Below are 14,058 nucleotides of genomic sequence, written 5' to 3'. Positions count from 1 at the left end.
GCAGGGGTTAGAACTGGATGACCTTTAAATCCTTTGCAGCCCAAACCATTCAGTAATTCTATGACTTTAAAATATGATCTATAAATGAAGCTGAGAATCTCCAGGCACTACAGCCTCTGGTAAGCGTAATCTTCGGTGTCTGTACTTCAGCTTGTAACAAGCTCAGGTGGCGCTAAGATATTAACGCATCCTTTATTGCACTGCTTCTTCCCCCAGCGCCCTCAGACTGTCTCAGCCATCTGTTTTCAGACGTCAAGACACCAGCACAGCCGCTCCCCGCACGGCAGACCTGAGGCTCGCCCCGGAGGAGGCGGCGGTTCCCGCCCCAGAGAGGCCAGTGGGAGGGGGAGCACCGCCCCCACCGCGGGTGGAGCGCAGCCCGGCAATGTCGGCTACGCGAGCCGCGGTGCCGTGCCCGGACTCGGTGGCGGTGCGCGGCAGGGCCATGGAGCTGGAGCTGGGGAGTAGCACGCAGACGTCGCACCGGCTGTTGGCCTACAGCGATGCGCTGCTCTCCATCATCGCCACGGTGATGGTGAGCGCCCGGCCCGGCCCGGCCCGGCCGTGGCGTAGAGCCTGCCCGGCCCGGCCGCAGACCGCGGGCCGGCGGCGGCGGGACTGCGGGGCTCGGGGCAGGCTGGCGCCTAGCGGTGCCCCGGCAGCGCGACCAGGCCCGGGGCCCTCCGGCGAGGGGAAAGCACTGGAGCAACGGCAGCTGGTGCCGGGCTCTCCAGGTCGCGACCGTGCCTGCCCGGCGCTTTCGGAGAGCCGTGTGCGGTTGTTCCCTGGCCGCAGTGCAGGGTCGCGGTGCATGTGGGGGGTGGCGGGGACAGTGTTGTCCTTACAGAACTGCGGGCTCTTGGTAGGTTCGTGATTCGGAAGTTTGCGGGCACCTGCTGTCTGTTGGGTTTTAGTAAAGCTCTCGGTAAGGAGAAGAATGTCATGTACTGATAAGGTTCTGTTGTTTCAGATTTTGCCTGTGGCTCACACAAAAATACATCCCGATCAGGTATCATTTGTGTTTTGTTATATTATCTTCTGTTCAAGTACATGTAACATCCTAATTTAGCACCCCCGCTTCATTTCAAGTGCCAGACTTTCAAATAGCTCAGGCCATTAAATAACATTAAAGCCAACAGAAATTTCCCCTAGGAAAAACATCTGTTGAACTTGGGGTGAAGAGCTTAAATACTCAAGATCTGTGTAATCTGCAGAAGTTGTGATATAAAACCTGAATGAGCTGTATATTGTAGGCCATAGATTTTGTCCAGTTACTTTTGTGTGAAAAATGAACTGCCCATCTGACCAAAGCATCTTTCAGAAAGCATCTGCTCTTTTTGGTAGTACATCAGCACTTAGCAAAGTTGCTTACATACTGTGAACTGAATGCTGGGTTTTAAACCAAGTTAATAATAAATGTAATCAGGATAAGCAAAGGTAGAAAAAAGAACCTACAGAAAACAAACTTCTCAAACAGGAATGTTAGGAGACATAAATTAATCATTTGATAAATGAGTGGGTTCTTTTTAATCAGGATTTTGTTTGTTTTTTTTCTGCTCTTAAAACCAGACCTAGATGCAAATGTTTTGTATCATTTAGTTAAGGAAGCCCAGGTATGAACAGTAACACTGCAAATATGCCAGGAGTCTATTTAAGCCATTGTGGTGGTACATGAAAAATTTGTTGTGGTTAAGCCCTCCCCTTCCTCACTGTTAACATGTTACCTGCTTCTATGCTGCAAGTCTGTGCTAAGAAAACATAAGAGACATTTTGTGGCCAGCCCTCCCCTGAAACGTGTTATTACAGTAGCAGTGATGAGAGAGTGCATAAATGAATCGCACGGTGAACAGAGCATTGGGAAACAGACTGGAGAGATGTGTTGGTACCTCATATGCCACTAACTACACATTTCAGCACACTTACAAGTGTCTAGTAAACCAGTTTCTCCGCATCGTAGTAAAAAGATGAAAGAGAACTGTACTCTTGGCAGGCATTTTCAAAAAATATGTTAACACAGCTGCATGACTTTCCTTATTTGCAGATACTGCTAATAATGTCACAATGTAACATTTAACTTCCCTTTCTCTGTCTCTGCATTTCACTTTCTGTTTCAGAAACTAGGTGAAAGTGTTCAGCAACTTCTTCTAGCAAAAATTGCAGTATACTTAATGACCTTCTTAATAGTCACAGTGGCATGGGCAGCTCATGTAAGGTAAGAACAGAGTGTTTAACCCCAAAGTTACAAAAAACCTGTTTAAAAGGACAGGAAATAACCATGTGTGTGATACATTTCTGTCTTGCTGATAAATTTCTGAATTCTCTTTTGTTGGATAACATAAAAAAATAATTGTAAAGAAATGCAATGAATAACTGTAAGCAGTGAATAACTGTACTCTTATACCACTTGCAGTGGTGTAAGTGATACACAGTGATACAGAGAAAACCAAAACCAAGCATTATATATATATCTGAAATTAGAGTTGCTCTTCATTTTACTTCATATTCTAGACGGAATTAAATTTCTAACTATGCTTCAGCTAACTAACTACTTCATAACTTGTGTGCTACACAAATAGATGAACTGCTGTTAATACAGCTGGCCCAAAACTTCTGTCTCTCAGTTCTGAGCAATGCTTCTCACAAAATCAATTGCAGTATTGCAGATGCTGCATTTTACAAGCTGTGGACACCATCACCTGCCCGTGTCTTGGTAGTTAAAAAGCAATTGATGTGCAAACATCATATTGGAATGAGGGCAATTTTTGTTTGAATTTTGAAGTTAAAGAATATAGTAATATTTATAAAGTGGATTATCTGTGTTCTAACAGAGGTGTACAACTGTAATTCAGTACTTGAAGCTGATACATCACACTGCCTGCATAAGTAAATGCCAAGGCATAGTCTTTGCATAGTTGGGTTTTTCTGGAGGGTGATTGGTTCTATTGATTCTAAGCAACACTTCTGTGAAGCAGGAATTTCATTTACAAGATGTGGGGCAGTTTGGAAGAAAAGCTTATCATCTTTGTGTAAAAAAAAAAAAAAAAAACCAAAACCAAACCAAACAACCCTATGCTGTATGTTCAGGAGAAATAATTTTAAGCCTTAAAATTCTAAAAATACTTTGGCACTCACAGCATGAATTTGCCTCTGTTCTCCAAAGTAAAACTCAGAGAAAATCAGAATAATAGCTCTTCACATGGCAATATGAGACAAAGAAAAATCTGGGACTCTGGATGGACTCTGAACATCTGAATCTGCTCTGGAAGATCTGTGCAGTGCTACTGCAGGCCTCAGATCCCTACACATCACTGCTTCATCTGACAAGCTAAAAGTCAGTCTGGTGCCTGTAGTTTTATTTTGGCATCAGAGTATCAAATAGGCTCACTCATATTCTTGTGTGAGCAGTGGACAGTGCCTGCTGGTGAAAGTCTGCCTTTGTTCATGCTTCAGGAGCATTTGGTTGAGCAGTGAACACAGGTTGTCAGTCTCCCGTTCATTCTGAGCCTTGCCTGTGTTGAAGTAAATAGGTGATTGACCGCTGATGATAGGTGTCCTGTGGCTCCCAAGTCTTGTGCAGCTCACCAGCAGTTTGCTAGCTGTCCTGTCCCAGATGTGTCAGGTGGCAAAAGATAAAGATGTTCTGAAACAAACTGCAGTGGGAGAAAGCACACCAGTACTCTGCCCTGTGACTTGGCTGCATTTCATCCTATAGTGAAGTGCAAGTTCTCCAGAAAATCATTCTTAACTCCTGCTTCTGAATCATCCCCGTATCTTCTATTTTCCAAGGAATTTTATCCATTTGTAGCTCACTGCCTTGTTAGATTTACGATATGTAACTTGATGGGTGAGAACTGACATCTGGATAACTTCACAGATGAACTGACTGTTAACAGTGAAATTTAATTCAAAGTAAATACGTAATTTCAGGTGTAGAGGAAGGATAGAGTTGGAAGGAAGCCAGTTTGCTACATCATATGCCACTTGCCCTTCAAATAGAAATGCTCTTAATAACTTCTCCATGATTGAGATTGACTGTTCATATCTCTCTTTTTAGAGCTTTCTAAGAAATTACTTCCATGCTTGAGCTAAAGTTTTGGACTACTTGTATAAATTCTGGATGAAAGGAAATCAGGTTGTCCTATAATACCATAAATGTACAATTTTACAGTGTTGTAAAATTTATTTTGGGAGCCGGCTTGTTCATAGTATCTTGTCTTGCCTTGAAAGGTTGTTTCAGGTGATAGAGCTTATAGATGATGTCCTCGCTCTTCTAAATCTGGTGAGTCTTGTCAAATAAACTGGGTATTTAACTAGCAAGTATAGGTCAATTTTTCTAAGTCTGTATGTACATATCCAAAATAACATAATTCTGCAAAATTTCCAAGTTGGGAGGATGTAAAGAGTTTGAATTCCTCCCTGCCAGAGTGGCTGATTGGTAACTAACTTGCTTTTAACTTCCACGTTTTACTATAAGCCAAAAGAAGCTCTGCAGCAGGTTAGTCTGAAGTTCGTCTGAGGGAACTGGAGAGGCACCTATGGCAAAAGCTTTTGATTGTTCATCTCTGTTCAGCTGAAGTATCTGTCCTCCAGACTTAAGAACATTAAATGCTATGTCTTTGGTGGAAAAAAAAAAAAGAAATAAAAAAATCTTAGTGGTAGGTTTGAATTGCAGTATTTAGACATTTCTCTGTTAAGTTGTCCAGAAGTAATTCAGAAGCTTATCTGAAACAGGATAATGTGATCTTTCAAAACCTACCACTGAGATACCAATCTCTAAATCAGTGTTTTGAGCTTTATGCTTGCCTAAATCTTATCTCTTGAAACTTCTCCATTTATTTACATTTTTTGATTTTTTATTTTTTTTTTACAAGCCACCCTGTAATATCTTGGTTACTAGTGGTTGTAATGGGGATGCTGCAATGGTGAACATATTCTTGTAATTCTTATCTAATGTAGTTTTCAAAGCAATGCATTTCTTTGTGCTTGAGGTGGCTTTTTCTTTTAAATTTGGCTTCCTTACATATGGAGTATTTGTAATTTGAGATAAATGTTTTCCACAAACCAGAAACTCCTCTTTAGAAGGTGTGATACTCTTGGCATTGATAGTTTTCAAAGAAGTCTGTTAAGAACCACAGCAAAACTTTTGCCTGTGGTATTGGTAACAAAACTGTAGTGTTTTCTAAAATAAGCCTGTGCAGAATAGATAGCAAACATGGAAAATGTGTACAAAACTATCCGTTTGTTACAGTCAAAGCTCAGCAACTTTAGAAATATGTTTTTTTCACGATACAGCACAAGTATTTGATCTGTTTGTGTTGCATTCTCTGGACGTACCTTTAATGATGGAATTCCTTGCTTTGTATTTTGCCTAGTGTTTCAGTACACTTTTTTTTTCTTAGGCTTGTATGATGATCATAACTTTCTTGCCATACACAGTAAGTAGTTTTCTAAAATTTGACATATGTTTAAATTACAGGGGGGGTTCTTCATTTATTTGGAGAGACTTTACTAAAGTATTCAGAAACCCAGAAAAGCGTTACTGTTGTATAAACCCTGAATCCATTGTAATAGTTAAGCCTTACTTTTTTTAAATTCATAAGGACGTTATAACCTCCAGTCACTGCATGTTACAGACCAGGCAGAAAATGGGTATTGTGGAAGAAAAGTTAAAATCACAGGAAGTCGTAGTTTCCTGTGATTTCTTGTTGAAAAAACATCTGTATCAAAAAATGTTGGAGTTGTCTGATGGTAGTTTTTACATTTTTGTAAGGGAGCTAAAGCTGTGTTTCAAACTCCGATTTGGATGATAGAATATTTTCCTTTTGTAACCTAGACAGTTTTTGGTATCATTTTGACTTGACAGCAAGGTTGATTCTGACAGACATTCATTCATCTGCAAATCTGCAAATCTGATGTTCTGCACAATTTTTGATTAGGTAACCTTTATACCTGGCAAGAATATTTGCAGCTGAACACCATATTAGCAGAACAAAACAGCTGATTAAAATGCATCTTGATTTTTATTGTATGTGTAGAACAGATTTATATGAGAGGCATCCTTTTCTCTGCAAATATGTTTTACATTATATATATAGAAATGTTAGGCTGGAAAGAATAAGGCTGTGGTCATTAAAATTATCTCTGTCAGCAACAGAACATAGTTTTTTTACTTTGACTTGAAGCTGAAGTAATTTTTGGAAGGTTTTCAATGTTACCATGGTACTAAACCATGCTTTCCTCCCTCCTTTAATGAAACTGGATAAATTAATACAACAGGGAGCCACGGAGGTAGAGAAATTAAAAGGTTCAAAAAGGTTCTTCAAAACAAATTTTCCCAACTATCAACTTTTTTTCCCACTGAAACTACTGTTAAACATTATGCACAGCTACAAGCCAGTCTGTAGTTATTATGGAGATAGTGTCAGAGAGGTTCAGGTTTTGCAGTATCAACATAAAGCCGTCTCTCTATATGTCTTTGGTTGGGATGCCTGCCTGTGTTTGTGGATAGAAATTGCACTGAGTGGAATTATGTTGGAATGCAACACACTGTTTAGGCTTTTGAGTTTCAATATCAAATGAAGAGTGCTTCTGTTTCTCTATGGTTATTCCTACATTGCTTCTTAAATATTTTATCTAGTTGCATTCTTTTTTTTTTCTAGTTTTCCTTAATGGCCTCTTTTCCAGAGGTACCTTTTGGCATTTTCCTGTTCAGTGTCTGTGCTGTTGTCATTGGCCTTATACAGGTATTGCAGCCATCTATTTAAATTTTCACTTTTAAATAGATTTTCTTTGGTAGAACTAAAATATGTTTATTAACTATGGGTAATTGCTAAATGGGTTTTTTTGTTTGTACAGCATTCTTTCTCAAAGTTGTGTCGGTTGTAATAACATAGTATCTGTATGTAAGATGAAAGGTTGCATTGTCATGTGAAGCTGATCTGTGTCACTAAATCAGCTGTTCTCAAAGTCTACAAAATAATAATTCCTTTCCCACTCTTTAAAATTTCTTGGGCAAATAGCAATTGACTTTTCCTGTTGAGGTTATTACTGAGCTGTGCAGCCATAGCTGAGTGAACATGGTCTTTCAGTCTCAGTCCTTGTCACTTCATATTCCCTATTCCACTTCATTAAAATCTATGGTCATGACATGGATTTTTAGAGGAGACAAAATCTTGACATGCAGTGTATGGTGAAATCTCAGAGTTTCTAAGATCAGCCCTCCATGTGGGAGTGAAGAATAATTTTGTGAGTGGTTTGGAATTTGTTGATTTATGGGTTTACATTTGATAAGCTGCATGTACTTATATGTAATAACATCAGTAATGCTCTTCTTCTTGCAGGCTGTGATAGTAGCATATGGATTTTATCACCCACACTTACTTAATCAACAGATACAGGTGTCTGAAAATCAGAATTTCTATAAACGTCATATCTTAAAGATTATCCTCAGAGGACCGATTTTATGCTTTTTAGCAGCAATCTGCTCTTTTTTCTTTATTCCTTTGGTAAGTTCTCCAGTTAACTGAAAACTTTGATGCAGCAGTTTATATTACTTGTATTTAGGACTCTGTATTAAAATAATTGTACCTATGTTAAATATGCAGACTTAAGTCAACTTAATATGCCAGTTCTGTGGTGCTGTAATCATGGCTGCTATTTTCTGTTGAAGTGTTCAGTTTACAGATACCAATCCGTAATTATTTGATCCATGATATGGACAGTTTTGAAAGAATATTCTGCTACAGTATTAACTTTAGTTTCTATGCCTGATTTACTTTTTTTTTTTTAATGCTTCTCTTAATTCAAAATAGGTCTTCTAAACTGTAACTTAGCATCTTGCTTATCAGAAGTAGGTGAGATAATGTGTATGGTTATATGAAGTAAGTATCACACTGCACAAACTGAAGGCAAGTAAATGTAATTGCTGCACTCGGAGTGTAAGAGCAAACAGAATAAGCAGACTAGTTAGCCAACCTGCATTTCAAAAAAAATGGTTTTGGCTAAGACCTGCTCTGAGGCAGCCTTCTTCTCTGCCATCTTTATAAGTTACAGGGAGTTGCTCCTACTTATTAATAGCTTTTATCTTTCTCAGAACTCCTGCTTGGAACCGAAATCTAGTTTTTTGATGTAACCTGAGCTTTCTTTCCTCTTATTCTTTAGGAAAAGCTGGATTTAAAAGAATTTTGAGAAAAATCCCATGGGAATTAGCAGTGTTTAAATAATACCCAGATTTGGGAGGAATTGGGACAGTTATGAATCCAAATGTGAAAATGCCTAATTTAAACTGCAAATATGTTTTCCTCTAAAACCCTTACTTCCCTCTTCTCCCATGCCTTGTTCACTAGTATATTTTCTTTAATATTAGTAACAATGAAAATAGTCTCCAAGTTGCTCTTGTGCAAAGCCTGTGCATCACTCAAGACCCACTTAGGTGTCTTTGGGACATAAGTAGTAGAATCATAGAATCATAGAGTATCTCCAGTTGGAAGGGACCCATAAGGATCAGACAGGTTAGTTCTCCAACTTCCAATGAAGTCATTACTACATTTTGTTAGCAGAATTATTTCCCTTCTTGTTTTATCTTGCTTCATTCTGGTACTAAATTAGCTATCAAAAAGCAGTTTCAAGTTGCACGTGCAAAATTCAGGAGGTGCATGTGCATTTCACATGCGCCTTTTACATGTAATCATGTCAGGATTTGTTTTTCTGAATGTGACAATACCTGAGGATTGAGAGCAATAGTTTCATACTAAACTTGGAAGGTAATTTATATTTTGGTAACAATTTAAACCGTATTCACTTTCTCTCCATAGTCTTATGTACTTCTTGGGCTCGTAATCATTTTTCCACATCTCAGTCGATTCACTACGTGGTGTAAAACTAAGATTGTTGGTGAGTAACAGTATTCATGGGTATTTGTCCAGATACATTATTAAGTTGCCAACATGTTATCCAGACAGCCTGAAATGAAGTAGTTCTAGTTGTACTTCCATTTTCATACTGGGAACGTAGTGATTTGGCATTTATTGAACTGTCTGCTTCATCCAAACAGTTTCTGTCGTGCTGCCTCATTTACCTTAATTTGTGACTAGATTTGTGTAAGGCACAACACATTCAAAGAGCATTTCTGAGTAGAAAAGTTGTCTGTTTTGTCTTGAATATGCACATGCATGTACACACACACAAGTACATGAATGACGGCTGCAGACCATCTAAACCTTTTGTCCTAAAAAGGGAGAATGGAGATTGAAGAAAATAGGAAGCAAGCTCTATGCTTGTATCACTTTCTTCCCCACAATACTTTATGGTCCCACATTTTCAAACTGGCAAGAAGAGTACCTATAAATTAAATGTGTTCAGGACAATTAATTATTTAAGGTGTTCCATCTCATTAATCTAACTGCTGTGGTCTAAAGTTATGCCTTCACATATGCCTTAAGTCGTCTCAAGTGCGTGCTTCCTTCCCTCACACTCCTTGCTTACGTTTCTTGTGCCCTCTTGCGTCAGCACTAACAATTGCACAACCACACCGGCAGCTAGAACTGTTCTTAAACTGAGCTGAGGAGGTTGCCAGTGCTAGAACAGAGGAAGAGGTGGTATCATGCAATCTATATTTGGCTGAATAGATTGCACTCAAAGTGGAGTGCCCCTTTTTGAGTCCAATATAAACCGACCACAAAAACACTGAACAGATCACGTCTTTTGAACTGCCACTCCCAGGCTGAGTCAGAAGAGTAACACCTTTGTGCTTCTGCTGTTGTACAGCCTAGCAGAAGTCCAACTGTCTACATTGCATTTAGGAACATTCCTTTGACTCCCCCATGTGGCAGCAATATTAGGCAGAAATGCTGTGAAACAGCTAAAGCCAGACTCAGAGCCAGAGAATAAACACGTAGGAACAATGCTTGTGCCTGTTATGATGGGGGCACTGTGGTGTGCAGTCAGATACATCTCACCCTGTTGTATGGCTAACTAACTTAAATTAATGCTCTGTTTACTGAGTTGTGGTTATACTTGCTTTTCATTCAGTTTCTCTAATTCCTCTGGAAGCTGGAGGTTTTTTCTTCATCCAGTCCATACTGCTGAAGTGGTGCAACTTGGCTAGTTGGCCAGTTCAGAATCCAGTCCCTAGCTTTTGTCCAAAGATTGGATTTATTTTAAAGAAGGTTATTTGATGTCCCAATGCATCCTCCAGTGGGTTTTTAATCTCATGCAGTAGAAGACCTACAGCTATTAGGGCTTTGCAATTTGTTTAGCTCAAATGTTTGGTTCAGTTACAGCTTTTGAGTTTTATTCACTTGGTGGAAATGGTCTGCCATACAGTTTAAAGGACAGGGCTTTTTGGGCCCTGAAGCAACATAAACTTCAGGGAGAGGCACAGCTCCAAAAAAATGGAGTGACTGACCTGTGTGGATGCATGACAGCCTTCTTTCTACAGAAAGATTTCGGCAGGTGGAGAGAAAAAGAAAGGGAGGTCACAATAGGTTGTTTAAATACCTATTTTACACTATCTGATTTTGTCTTTTTATACTATCTGATTTTGTCTGGTGTTTGTTTCCAGGTCGTAGAGATGAAGAGGAGGAACACCACAGCTTAGAAACCTTCACTTTTTACCTCAGTGAGCCTCTAAGTAAGGAACGAATAGAAGGATTCAGTGATGGAGTCTATGCTATTGTAGCAACCCTGCTCATTTTGGATATATGGTAAGGCTTTGTGTTGCCTCTTACGCTTTCTGTTATTAAATATAATACTAACTTTTGAGGAAATAAAATTATTTCCATTGTCCTTGACTTCTAAAACCTGCAATGGTTACTTTGAGTATGATTTTCTGGAAAAAAAACACAAAGAAAAGATAATTCTAATGCCCACATTTCAGTAGTAGTGATCTTAAGTCTACGTAATGTGTCCTGGGGTAGACACTTTTAAAGAACAAAGTTTCAATTTTGCTTAGTCATGTTTTCAGATACAAAGCTTTTATCAAAAAAAAGGTATTTAGTCACTGAGGCAACTTTACTACATGGAAGTAGAATGGAATGCCAACTTAGATTGGGACTTCCTTTCAGATCTAATTTATTTGCAGAGCTGTTATTTGAAATGCTGTTTCTAAGTCACAAATTGGAGAAATACAAAGTGGATGCCTGTTGTTCTCTGCTTGCTCAAAGTAAACAGTGTAGTTCAGTTTTGCTTCAGATGTGTTTTTATAACGGTAATATGCAAAGTAAAGTAAGTTTTCTCTCCACAGTGAAGACAATGTCCCTGATCCCAGAGAAGTTGAGGAGAAATTCCACGGCAGCCTTCTTGAAGCTTTAAGTGAATATGGACCAAACTACCTTGCATACTTTGGCTCATTTGTAACCATTGGTCTCCTGTGGTTTGTCCATCACTCACTTTTCCTTTATGTAACAAAAGCTACACGATTAATGGGACTGCTTAACATACTTTCATTGGCTTTCATTGGTGGGCTTCCACTAGCTTATCAGCTGACCAGTGAGTTTGCAGAGAAGTCTCACAATGAAATAGAAGCTATTCAGGTCAGCTGTGTTATCACTTTCTTTGCCAGCATATTTCAGTTTGCAATATGGACTACAGCCCTTCTCCATGAAAGGGAAACTTTGCATCCTTTTGCTAGATATGGTGGCAAGGAGCATGCTTTCATGTTTGCCAAGCTGGCTCTCTACCCTTGTGTAAGCCTTGGGGTCTTCTTTCTAACATGCTTGTTAAGTGAATTTAGCACAGCAATTTTCCATCTTATGCAGATTGTAATCCCATTTGCTTTTCTTGCCTTGCGCATTTTTGTTAGAATTGCTTTAACTGTCCTAAGGTCTGTGATGTCTCTCTCCAGACGGAAGGTTGTATTGTTAGAAGAAGAGGAGGCATGTCTGTCTCCTACTGAACCACTGTCCTGAATTTCTGTGCAGTGCATGTGAAGTTAGAATATTAACTTCAGTTCTTCTGACTCACGTAATCTTCATGTTTGGATTATACTGACCTAAACTAAAGCCTTCATTGGCCATAACTGGGGCATATTTTAAGTTTTAGCTGGTCATGCTTGAGACCCTGTCTCCAAAACCTGTAACTGAAATAATTGGGTAAATAGGGGATACAAAGAAAAGCATGTTCCCCTTCCTTTAGAGTTACCCTTATGAAAAAAATGCTGCTTGACATGTAACTGCAGTGACGATCAATTAAGAAGTGCACAAACACATGCCCTGCAAAATGTCCTTTTTTTTCTGACATAGGGCAGCAATTATGGCAGCCAAACACAGGTACAGAAGCTGGCTGTGCTACTGTAAGATGGGGAGCAAGGCTTGAAAGGCATGGAGACCTCTGCATTTCTAGATAGTGCATCATGTTACACAGATCGCTACTCCGTCCCCTTTCATCACCCTTTTTTTTTAAGGTTACAATGTCTCTTCTTTATAGTCAAGAACTTGTGATGGCATTTTGAAAGTTACTTGTGTTTGAGTTGTGCAGAGTATGGGTTTAGATGGGAGTCGCAATTGTGACCATGTGCAGCCTTCAAGGCTAGCTGCACACAAGTTCTTCAGGCATATCTGCTCTTCTAAAAGAAAAAAAAAAAAAAAAGGTGCATTTAACACGTGAGGATGCATGTGGTTATGTATCCAAGGTTTGAACCAGCTTTAGTATCTCCCAGAGAGGTGATTCAAAGACTAGAGGTAAAATTATTTTCAGTTCTGAAGCAGTTGCTCATCTGAAATGAAAGATTTGGATTTCTCAGGCTCTTCGTGTCTGTTTTCATATTGAGAGAACATCTTTCCATCCATTCTGATGGCATTATGTCATATTCAGAGAGAGTGTGTGACTTTCCTGCCACAAACAAGAGTTCCCCATCAGGTAAGGAGTTTTTCCCTAAGTAGAAGCTAACCAAGGGATCACACAGATTTCTGAGTCTTGCTGAGCAAGATAGCAAAAAAACCTATCCCTGTAAAGGTTCCAGTCCATGGCATGTTGAAGTTTTTCTACACTTATGTTCAGTTTAATAAGCTTTATGCCTACCAAAAGTTACACTGCAGAGAGCTGTTCAGAAAGAATGGGCAAAGTCATCTAGCCTCCGGCTGCCCTGGAAGCATTTACATTTCTTTTTGGCAGAGCCTGTAGTTTGTATCTTGAACTGTCTTAGTGCCTGACAATTTTAATGCCATATTTAAAGGCACTTGAGGGATTTTGTTGTTCCTTTAAAAAAGAAAGAATTAAAAATACTGTAGCAAACTATGTCTGGAGTAATTCTTAGTGAAGATAAATTCTGGTATCTCACTTCAGTTGAGATCAGTCTTGAAAGCACTTGTGCTTTTGGTTTGAAGCACCCTGATACCAATATGTAATTGTAGTATTGCATACTTCTTGTGAGAGAGTATGTTCAGATATCCAAGGGAGTTTATACCTGTCTGAGGTAAAATGACTTTTGGGAGGATTTTGCATTGCATTTGTATCACAGTGTTTTTCTGATATTTAATAAAAGCACTTTTGGTTCTATATGGTTTTGTTTCTAATGTGTAGCAGGCACATAATAAACAGTGAATATGTGTATTTGTAATAAATTTTCATCAGTGAAAAAAAATCAAATCTTCTAGCCCTTTATTTTGGTTCTGTTGGTGAAAGTGAAGTCTGATGTCTACAGTTAAAATTATGTCAGACATACTTTTTTTCCATTCAAAATCATCAAGGTCCCTTCCAACCTCAATCATTGTGATTTTCTATGAAACACCCTAAAGCTTGTAATGTGATGTAAAGAAATGCTGCTTCTAATTCTGTTGGTACTTGAAGAAGACAAGACCTGAAACTGAATCTGACCATGGAGTTTCATTACAAGGATGCTTTGAAGAGTAGTTAATTTCTGTGTATTGGCTAATTGGACTCTTTGCCTGTAGTCAAGATACCATTATTCAAATCAAATTTACTAATATCTCAGAACCTAAACTTGAAGGCAAACTTAGACCTGAGGTTTTGTATAAACAGAATTGATTTAGGATTACTCTAATACTTTTGGGAAGTTCTGGAGAAACAAACTGCATTTCAGAATGAGACATTAATTTGAAT

The 14,058-nt window shown here is 39.0% G+C and overlaps 1 protein-coding gene across 1 annotated transcript; it reads left to right on the top strand.

The window, feature by feature from the left end:
- Positions 1-385: 385 nt before the first annotated feature.
- On the top strand, positions 386-13,498 carry TMEM175 (transmembrane protein 175). Its single transcript, XM_057426515.1, has 10 exons — positions 386-535; positions 971-1,009; positions 2,115-2,212; positions 4,228-4,279; positions 5,400-5,435; positions 6,660-6,743; positions 7,341-7,505; positions 8,814-8,892; positions 10,562-10,703; positions 11,243-13,498. Exons 1-10 carry the CDS (start codon positions 386-388, stop codon positions 11,904-11,906), a joined length of 1,509 nt encoding a protein of 502 aa, XP_057282498.1. The 3' UTR covers positions 11,907-13,498.
- Positions 13,499-14,058: the final 560 nt, after the last annotated feature.

Source organism: Pezoporus wallicus, unplaced genomic scaffold, assembly GCF_028554395.1.
Source record: "Pezoporus wallicus isolate ANWC-B61680 ecotype Strahan unplaced genomic scaffold, APGP_CSIRO_Pwel_v1 contig_5116, whole genome shotgun sequence".
NCBI classification, from domain to species: Eukaryota; Metazoa; Chordata; class Aves; order Psittaciformes; family Psittacidae; genus Pezoporus; species Pezoporus wallicus.
This window is presented reverse-complemented; position numbering and strand designations above follow the sequence as displayed.

Excerpts from the sequence above, each read along its gene's own strand:
- TMEM175 (XM_057426515.1), top strand. The coding sequence starts at position 386 with ATGTCGGCTACGCGAGCCGCGGTGCCGTGCCCGGACTCGGTGGCGGTG. Across the intron at positions 1,010-2,114 it reads CAAAAATACATCCCGATCAG|AAACTAGGTGAAAGTGTTCA; the intron begins GTATCATTTGTG and ends TTTCTGTTTCAG. Across the intron at positions 4,280-5,399 it reads TCCTCGCTCTTCTAAATCTG|GCTTGTATGATGATCATAAC; the intron begins GTGAGTCTTGTC and ends TTTTTTTCTTAG.